The 10,237-nt window shown below is 45.1% G+C and overlaps 2 protein-coding genes across 3 annotated transcripts in view; one reads left to right on the top strand and one right to left on the bottom strand.

The window, feature by feature from the left end:
• KIF24 (kinesin family member 24) overlaps nt 1-3,905 on the bottom strand; it is a 34,955-nt gene extending 31,050 nt beyond the window's left edge. For both annotated transcript variants that reach the window (XM_082783974.1, XM_082783975.1), the window contains exons 1-3: nt 3,790-3,905; nt 3,254-3,325; nt 1,894-1,987 (exon numbers count right to left, since the gene is read on the bottom strand). The gene's annotated coding sequence lies outside the window, so the exon portion shown is untranslated. The remainder of the gene's footprint in view (nt 1-1,893; nt 1,988-3,253; nt 3,326-3,789) is intronic.
• A 622-nt stretch (nt 3,906-4,527) lies between these two features.
• Nucleotides 4,528-8,986, top strand: NUDT2 (nudix hydrolase 2). Its single transcript, XM_082783292.1, has 2 exons — nt 4,528-4,828; nt 8,078-8,986. Exons 1-2 carry the CDS (start codon nt 4,696-4,698, stop codon nt 8,389-8,391), a joined length of 447 nt encoding a protein of 148 aa, XP_082639418.1. The 5' UTR covers nt 4,528-4,695; the 3' UTR covers nt 8,392-8,986.
• The last annotated feature ends 1,251 nt before the right edge of the window (nt 8,987-10,237 follow it).

Here is a 10,237-nt window from a genome sequence, read left to right on the forward strand (position 1 = left end):
CCTGCTGGATCTAGGTGGTTCCAGGAGATAACTCTGGTATCTCTCCATCCATAGAACAGCTATTACACAACCCAGGAAAACTCAACATTAACTAATATTAACTATGGAAAAAAAATAAGCCAAGGTCATGGCTCTAGCATCTTGGATCATTTCAAAACTCAAGAGTAGACTATTTTTAGAAAATTTAGTCTGGTTCACACAAGAAAGAATTCACGGGAATTACAGTTGTCAGAACAAATGATCACAATGAAACCTTTTTGGCCTTCTAATCATCAGTCCTCTGAAAAAATGAGGTGCCTGTCTCCCCATAAAAAGAATACCTTAATTTGTCCAACATTGTAGATTGTGTCCAAAGACAGTGTTTCTAAAACTGACACATAGTTTTTCACAGTAACTTTGTAAAGAAGTAAGGGAGTATTGGTATGTTTCCAAGAATCCTAAATTGTTAATAATAATGCCATCTTCTGGCAAAAAGAGAGAAGACCTTTGCTTTTCTACAGTGAGTAACAGCCAGCATTCTCCCAGCTAGTGTCAGGATCTAACTTAATTTGTACGCATGAGACAATGCTGTTTTTTGGTGCAGAAAAACAGAACATTCTTCAATGTTGTAGTTTAATATTAAAGCCCAGCCAAGTCCTGAAGCTCTGCGTCACTTCCCTGAAAACTGGACTACATGTGACAAAGGCCTAAAACTTCTTAAAATAGTTGTAAGTGACAACTGTTTTGAGAAAGAAGCGAGTCTGGAAGCATAATTCTCTGCGACCATTCAGCCCACCATCTTTGTGCGGCAAACCTGAGGCCTCTACAACTTACTTCTTTTGCAAAGAAGTTTTAGACAAATCTTGAAAGTCTGTACGATGCTGGTAATAGGTGATTAGTTATTGTAATGATGTGGTAGAATTTTATATAAAGGGACCAACTCAAAGCACAGAATAAGGTCACACCTTGTCATCAGAGCGGAACTGTTTCCATATTTTAAGGTTCTTAAAGGCTATAAAGATGAGGAAAATGCCAAGTATAAATAGTGGAAACCAATGATGACATTTTACGTATTGTGAAGGAAATAAATGTACCACAAAATTATGTTCCAGGATCTGATCCACAATTTTAAAATGCTTCTAATTATTAATCAGCTTTTAGACAGATCTTTTTATTCTCAAAACACTTTTCTAACTGGAGAAAAGACTGGCCTTCAGATACTCACTCAGCAAGTGTCAGTCACTCTGCATAATATAAATCTTGTAAAAATCCCTACATAAACTATAATAAGAATGAAGCAGCTTTAGGCCACAATATCTGGATCCTCACTAAACTCTGATATATTAAAGATCTCAGTGTACTGTTCACTTGAGTAACACTCACGTGCTCTGTTATCCCATTCTGACTCACTCATATTTACCTGACAATTTTAGTTGACTTCCTCTGGTACTCCTTATTGCCATCTCTGAGACATGGCACTACTGTCACAATATCATGATTTTAAACTAGGGAAATCAAGTCATGAACAAGTGAAGAAACTTTATGTGTAACCTTATGTAACCACTCCTAACCTTACAAATGTAAATTAATGCATCTATACATTTAATTCTGTAACTTAACATAATTATTCTAAACCATAAGCTGCAGTCTGATCATTAAATATTCTTATTAGACATAATTCTCATGGATATCTGCTAAAAGTAATAATTGTTAATCAGTACACAAAACTTAAACACCTAGTTTTCCTGCCTATCACTTTGTATTGTGTAAATCATTCCAGTTTACGAACAGCATACAAAAAAACAGATGTTAAGAACTTTGAAAGATCTGTAAAAACATCTAGAAAGTAGGTATGTTTCCTCTTCCAACCACAACTACACCAGGTTACGTTCTCATTACTTTTAAGCACATTACCCCAAACGTGTCTTCAGGTGCTGTGCCAAGGTGTTTGTTGTTTTTTGAGGTACAGAGCAGAAGACCAGAAGAAAGCCAATTTTTACTGACAAACCTACAACAGAGAAAAGGGAGACTTATTAACTCGTGTTACTAGTCATACTCTGTTATTTTTTATTCATCTGAACTTGAAGCTCTTTTGTATCTGTTATCCAAAGTGAAATCTGATTAATCCCTCCAGAAACAAATGTCTAATTTGCTTTTCCCAGGAACCACATCAAATGCTTTAATCATTCCGATCCCATCCCTTGGATACTAAGGCATTCCTGTGAAGAAATCATGGTCATGGTGTGGTTGCACTTCTATAAGCACAAGCTCCACAGTAAGAGATAATCTCTACTGCAAAACAAGTTTGTAATTTTAGTTTAATGAAGTAGATAGGGAGCTATGAAGGTCCAATTCAAATATTTACAGATCACTGCCACAAATCCATTCATTAGATTGCAGGATTATGCTATGGAAGCCCCTGAACACATACACAAAGAGATAATAAATGTTCTGACATGAGTTGGAACAAGCGTTGTAGCAGTCTGTTTTGAAAATATGAGGAAGAAACATGAAAAATGCCCATAGAAAACCATCTGTAGTTTCCATATAATAAAAGTAGAAAGGAAAGAACACGTTCATTCTTAACTGACAGCTCTTTTACAGTTGGACCATGATGCAGGTCTTCTCCCTGCACTAACACTTTTTTCTTTGCTCATGACGTACCCGAGTTGCTTACTGTAACTACGATTACAGAATCACAAAATACAAGGGATTGGAAGGGACCTTGAAAGATCATCTAGTCCAATCCCCCTACTGGAGCAGGAGTGCCTAAATCATGTCACACAAGAACGCTTCCAGGAGGGTTTTGAATGTCTTCAGAGAAGGAGACTTCACAACCCCTCTGGGCAGCCTGTTCTAGTGCTCTGTCACTCTCACCGTAAAAAAGTTTTGTCTCATATTTAAGAGGAACCTCCTATGTTTCAGCTTGCACCCATTGCCCCTTGTCCTGTCATTGGGTGTCACTGAGAAGATCCTGGCTCCGTCCTCCTGACACTCACCCTTTACATATTTATAAACATCAATAAGGTCACCCCTCAGTCTCCTCCTCTCCAAGCTAGAGACCCAGCTGCCTCAGCCCTTCCTTGTAAGAGAGATGCTCCACTCCCTTCATCATCCTCATGATGAAGACTGGAAAACGACAGGTGCTGTTGCTCCCAACGTTCCATAAGCAGAATGAGAACCGTTATCAGCGTGCACAGAGTGACTGTGGGCAGACTGTGTGGCCTGGGCAGGGCTGAGCGTGGGGCAGCATGCCTGGCTGCCTGGCACTCACCTCCTTGTGAACACAGCCCTCCTGTCCAGCCGTACAACGCTCTTCTGCCCTTGCTTCCCTGCTGATCTCCTCCTGACCCAGAAAGCACAGAGAGGTGAAGGTTGCGCAAAGCGGATTAATTTCAACGACATTTGAAACAGACTTAAAAACGACAACTGAACGAACTGCTTGCGCTCTGACAGCGCACCGAGGCGGTCACACGCCCCACACCAAACATAGGCTGGGGGGCTCAGCCAGGAGCGGCTCCATCCCGCAGCTGACCCCGACAACTGCTCCCAGCAGCAGCTGCAGGGGAAGCCTCCGAAGCTCGGCCACGCGCCCCCAAAGCCCGCCGGCAGCTATATCCGGGCGCCGATTATTCGAAAATTGCGCCCGAAAATTCGAAAATTGCCTCCCTGGCCGGCAGGGCTCAGCAGCTGGCTTCCAGCACTGATTTTATAATTAGAGCCCGACGAGCTGCCGCGTGCCGGGGGTACCGCCGCAGGGCTCGCAGGGGCCGCCTCAGCCCCGCAGCTCGGTGCCGGATGAACTTTTACCGTTTTCTTCACAGTTTCGCCCCAAAAGAAGCCTCCGCGCCTGATCACGCGTTCAGCCCAGATAAAAGCCGGCCGGGGCCGTGCTGCCCGCTGCCCGCACGCTCCCTGCAGCACCGGGCCGGGCCGGGCCCCGCCACCCCCGGTCCCCCCCGGTCCCCTCAGCGGGCGCGGAGGCTCCGGGAGCGGCGCCTAGGCCGCGTCTCCATGGCAACAACGCCTCGCCCGCTTCAAACGGTGGCGCGCGCGGCTCGCTGGGGAGGAGCCAATCAGACGGAGGGAGGCGGGGTTAAGGGCGTAAGGGAAGGGGGGAGCGGGCGCTGCGATTGGCTGAGCGGGCTGTCAGCCGCGCGTTGGGCCCGCCTCCTCGTCTCCCGATCCGGAAGCCAAGGTGAGGGCAGGGAGCGGGGCGTGCGCCGCGCTCAGGGGTCCGGGGGGGAACCGCGGGGGGCGGAGGGGGGTTCCGGGGGCGGAGGGGTCCCCAGCCCCAACCCCAGCCCCAGCCCCAAGATGGGGGCTCCGCGGGCAGCAGCCGGGCATTATCCGCCCCTGTGGGGCTTCTGCAGGGAAATTCAGGGCGTTATAGGGCCGGCTGTCCTGGCTCCTTATCGTTTTCTGTCCCTGCTGCCTGCTATGTTGTGTATCAGTTGTAAAGAAACAGCACACAGGTCCCATTTCGTGTCCCAAAACACACACATATTTATATATTTAAGCTTTTTTTTTATACAGGCTCATCCTGCCCCATTCGCAGAGGGAAGGGCTCCATTTTCACACCTGGCGGGTTGTCACCGGGGACGCGGTGTAATTGCACGGGACGTGGTTTAATTGCACGGCAGCAGCGAAGGGAAGGGCTCGCTGCCCCAGCCCCACGTCATTTCTGCTTGGCCCCTGCAGGGAACGAGCGGGGAGATGGCGGCCAGGGCCTGTGGGCTGATCGTCTACAGGAGGCTGCAGCCGGCGGCGTCCTCCAGGCCGGCTGACGGCATCGAGTACCTCCTCCTGCAGACCTCTTACGGCACCCACCACTGGACGCCACCCAAAGGTGATGTTTGCGCCCATAACCCGCTGCTCTGCCTTTTTGTCAGGTTGCAGCCTGAGGTCTGCTGGGTGCTGCCGGGGTCAGCTCTGGGGGCGGCTATCAGCTGGCGTTTTTGGCATGGTTGCGTCTTTTGGGCAGCTGGAAGGGGAGCTCTGTGGCAGAGCCGGTGTTGGGTAGTGCCAGCGCTGTCCCAGCCCTGGTGCCGGGAATAGCACAACGCGGAGAGTTCAGGTTCGTTGTAGATCTCCCTAGATGCTATTTCTTACCCCCTGGGATTTCTTTCCGCTAATTTGTGTTACTGAGTTTGTGAACTAGCACAGCACGTGAGCAGTTTGTGAACAGGAGTCCGTAAATTGAAAAAAAAAAAAAAAAAAAAAAAACTAGTAACAAAATCAGCTGTGCTCTCCTATCAGTGGAAAGAACAAAACTTTCCAAACCTCTCCCTCCCTCCACTTCACCAAAACCTCAGTGGAGAAGAGTTTGCAGCCTTTGGAAAGCCAAAAACCATAAGCTGGGACACGACTGTTGTGAGAGGAGAGATCCATGCAGAAAGGTACTGGGAACACAGTAATTCAGGACAAGCCAGCACAATAGCAAGTGGAATGACTCAGGTATACGTCTCACACACTCAGATCATATCGTTAAAGGTTTTGTAGATCAGAAACCACAATCTGATGGCAGCCTTTACTAGTAGCTTGGTACAGAGCTGAGGGCAATAAATGAAGGTGCTATTACATTATATATTCTCTGTAATTTGAGTGGTCTTCAAAGGCAGCCCCAGGCTATGTGGTGCAATAATATAACTTGTATGTGGTGCAGATCTTGATGTAATGTGGCAGGAGCCAGAATGAGAAGTTATAATCACCTCTCCAAGAGCACACAGGAGGCAAGCCCACTTACAGCTACAGCTGTACTTTGGTATTTTAAAGGTCCCTAAGCAGCTCCAGCCTTTATGGGATTAAACTGTATTCCCTACAGAACTTCATCAGCCTGATCCCTGCTTCTAGATCTGTGACTTTGCACAAGTCGAGTCTGATGGACAGGGGATGCAGGGCTTGTTTACTAGTGCAAATGGCTTTGAGGAGTTGGAACGTGGTGTGATGTGCTGCCAGTGATCCCTTTTGCTCCTGGTGGGTAGAGTGTATAGCACAAAGTGGGAACTTACTGAGTTTAGGCTGGAGGTTAGCAACAGTCAGTGGGGTGAGGTGATTGCCTCTCCCTGTGCTGGTGGGCAGGAGGTAGCATTTGTGCCCTGTGGGTTGAAACTGAACCCTGGTCTCCAGCTTTATTGCTGCCTCAGCTCATTGCTTATTTGGTAACTGGATCATTATTATCATAAAAGGAACTGGTTACTGACTGTTCATGGATGTTCTGTGGGCATTTACTGTGGATGCTATAAAAGGAATCCAGCTGTTCAAGGCCTGGTGGATTCTGTTGCTCCAAGTCCCAGCTTTGTATATGTACAAGATGAAAATAAGTTTATCCTCAAAAAGAAGGAGATGACTTGCAGTGCTGAGAAAATATTTTTACTTAAAGCCTCAGCATATTTGATCTCAAATATCTAAGACATCAGATGCTGTTTTCTGCACAGTTGCTTTTTGAAATAGAAGTGTATTTAGAATTTGAGATGATGTTGCATTGTAAGAGGGTGGTTAAGCTAGTGATACACACAGAAGTGAGTGAGACCTGTTGGCGGAGCAACATGAGCTCCCCACGTACCCCACTTCTAAAACGGTTGCTCATCTAGTACTAAAGGGTTGCTTTGGGTAACTGGGACCTGAGAGAACACTCATCTCTGTGAAAATCGTGGCTATTTGCAGACACCTAAGTAGAAAATAGAGCTACACCCGGGGTAAAATAAAGCTTAAACACTACTCCCCACCCCTTTTTTTGAAGCTTCCCAACTCCTGTTAAGTTGCTTTTTTGAGATCTTGCTTGGCTTGTTCTATTTATGGTCTTGTCTGGATCTTTCATGAGAAAACCAAATCTGACATTTCTCAACAAAAATACAAACAGCTGGGGATATGTTATATTTATCCTTTGTTTGTAATGGCACCTCTCATTCTAAGCGACGTGAAACAAATCGGGTGTCCGAGAAGACCAGCTGTTGACAGGGCTAGCATTTAGGTGTGCTGTATTTCAGAGGGGAATATGTGAGAGAAATTAAAAATACCCGTAATTGCTGCATATCCCTGCAGAGGAGAAAATATTGGTGGTCTCTTTCACATGATAACTGCATCTATATGATTCTGGGGTGGCTCAGGGTTCATAAGCATCTGATCTACCACTGAAGCGCAGCCACCTTTTAACCATGTGTTTGGAGTTTTTGTTTTTGTTTTTGTTTTTTTTTAATCCCCTGTGTGATTCATTCTGCTTTTCCAGTTGAAGTGATTTCAGGATTGACACTGTGGTGGTTTAGGATGTGCTGGAACAAGAAGGAGATGCAGGAAGCTAGTTTAGTTCTGTTTAGCAACTTTTCACAGTTTTTTTTTTTAATATAAAAAGATGTTGCAACTCTTTGTAGTACTTAAAATCACAGAATCACAGAATGTTAGGGATTGGAAGGGACCTTGAAAGATCGTCTAGTCCAATTCTCCTACCGGCACATGAACACCTAAATCATGCCACTGAGGAACACGTCCAGGCAGGTTTTGAATGTCTCCAGAGAAGGAGACTCCACAGCCTCCCTGGGCAACCTGTTCCAGTGCTCTGTCACCTTCATAGTATTGTCCTAAGCTGTGAGTCAAATGACTGAAAGCTTTTTTTATGAAACCTAGCTTTCAAATGGCATTTGTTGGTGTCTGGTCCCATTGTTTCTGTGCTGTTGGCATGAGTAAGAGTTTTGCAGAACTGAGCCTTAAGCTTCTGTGGGAGGGAAAGGTTGAGAGCCAAGACTCTTGCAGATCTGCAGTCTTCCCTCTTACTGGCTAAAGGAAAAGTATTCCAAAGGTCTTTAGCCTGAAGTGTGATCGAAGGTGGAGCATTACAGGTACAGAGTGCTCCAGAAGACAAGTGGAGGACTGGGAAGATTTCTCATGCTAACAGGCCACTGATAGTTTCAGAAAATGCAGTGTAAAAAAGTATAAATGGCACAAAAGCAAAATCAAGAGAGGAATGTTTGATGAGCAATCTCTGCTCTCCATTTAAGTTCTGTATCAGCTATGGTGTCCTCCCAATGTTTCCTTGTTGTCAACTGCATAAACAAAGTCTGAGTTTCCATCTTGGAGACTTACATTTTCACATTCTTGACAGGCCACGTGGACCCAGGAGAGGATGACCTGCAGACAGCCTTCCGGGAAACGCAGGAGGAGGCAGGTCTTCAGGCCAGCCAGCTCACCCTCGTGGAGGGGTACAAGAAAGAACTGCATTATCCCGTCCATGGCAAACCCAAGACCGTTGTTTACTGGCTGGCAGAGGTGAAGGATTGTAACACTGAAATCAAGCTCTCGGATGAGCACCAAGCTTTCCGCTGGCTGAAGCTGGAAGATGCTTGCAAGTTTGCAGAATATGAGGACATGCAAGCAACGCTGAAAGATGTGCATCAATTTCTCTGCTCCAAGGAATAAATACTTTTGTGAAAGATAAGGGGGCTCTTTGAAGGACCACGACCTGATTTTAATTTTGGCTGCAGAAATAGATATTTCTTTTTCTAAATCTGTACAAATTCAGTAAAGATAATTGGAGCTTTTAAATAATTTGCACTTTTTTGTCCCCTAGGTAATGGAAAAGAAGCATGGTCTGACTGAACCAGGAGCCAGAGGTGTCTGAATTGAAACACAGAACTAACAAAGGCTTCTTGTGTTCTTGTGTTCCTGTCTTTTTCTTTTTTTCTTTTTTTATTTTTTCTTGAAGTGGTGAGCAGTCATGAATCTCTTTGAAAATCAAACACTTGGTATTTCTTGACTTGCAGGTGCAGATCTGTAGCGTTGTAAAAATGAGCATATGGAGATTTTTGCTAACAAAATGTGTACTGCAGAAGTTGCACCTTGTATTTCAAATGGGACAGCAGTAGTTCTGTTCCCAGCTCCTCCACTGATATGCTGTGATTATTTGTCAAATCATTTCAGGTCTTGTTTGTTTGTATCATGAATTTATGTACATCACTAATGCACTGTTATGAAAATAGTTGCTATCCAAGGAGTCTTAATAAACTGTTGACATACAATATTTAAATGGTAAATTTGAAGTTCTTTTTTAATCCCTTTCTTTGTGCTCTGTAACACGCACCTTGGCCATACATTATTCAAGGGGTTGAGAGGGGGAGACTTATGGCTGCCTAATGCAGCTTTTTTATTCCACAAAATATCTAAACTAACGTGCAACCTTGCATCTCTTTGACAGTTTCTGGGGCTGCAGGCTGTGGCCACCTGTGGGCAGCAGGGTCATGTGCACTGCCACTGCTGAGCTGTGAATACCCACGTTGAATGACTGCATGATGTGGTAGGACTGATTGCTGCATCTTTGCCTGCATCAGCTTTCCTGTGAATCTCTTTTGCCATTGACATCAGTGGGAAGTGATGTAGTTAGCATGTTGTATACTCATTAATGTGCTGTTAGAAATGGCTCAGAGTCTCCTGGGTGGTTTGGTACAGTAACACTAAAAAACCATGATGGCATTGTTAAATTTTAGGGTGAGGAGTTTTCTGAATCCCAGGGAACCGTGGGAGGCTGCAACAATGGTTGCTCAGTATCACACACACACCTCATTTCTTCGCGAGCGTCATCTCTAATGCTATTCTGTTTTCCCAAGCCATTTTGCTGGTGGCATTTAGTTGTTCAGCGATTCCTCTTATCTCATCTCTTGTATAATTTATGAATCTCTGCTGATTATAATAAATATAATTAATCCAATCCACATTCTCATTGATTGTTACCCAACAGAACAGTGACTCAAACCCTGCAGCAATTTGATTCCTGGCTTTCTGTTCACTGGGAACTCCTCTAGGTACCCCAATAGAATCTATGTACACTCTATCATTGAATGATACTCCTAAGCTTCTTTTACTTCTTCTGGGTATTTGTGATATTTCTTTTTCAAATGCCAGGGTGTAGGGTACATGTATAGCTAATTGAAGAAGTGCACAAGTGCCTTCCCAATTAGATGGTAGGGTGGACTGTAAGATCTTCCCTCCACAGTACCACCAGAGATCTGCCCTGGGGATCTCAAGTCTTGAGCAGTTTCCCATCAAGTCCTTGGTAGCATTCAAGGTCCTCATGCTCAAGGTAAATTCTCCCAGATGCCGGGTGGCACTCACACCCTGCCATGAGAGGAAAGGTGTATGGCTACCTACAACAGGGACCATCCCATTTCCCCATTGATTGGGTAATCCAGGTTCACAACCTATCTGATGCTTCACAGACAATACATGGCCTTCAGTTGCTGTCCTGTCAATTTTCAAATTTCTTTGGACA

Source organism: Aythya marila, assembly GCF_965140915.1.
Source record: "Aythya marila genome assembly, chromosome: Z".
Classification (NCBI taxonomy): Eukaryota; Metazoa; Chordata; class Aves; order Anseriformes; family Anatidae; genus Aythya; species Aythya marila.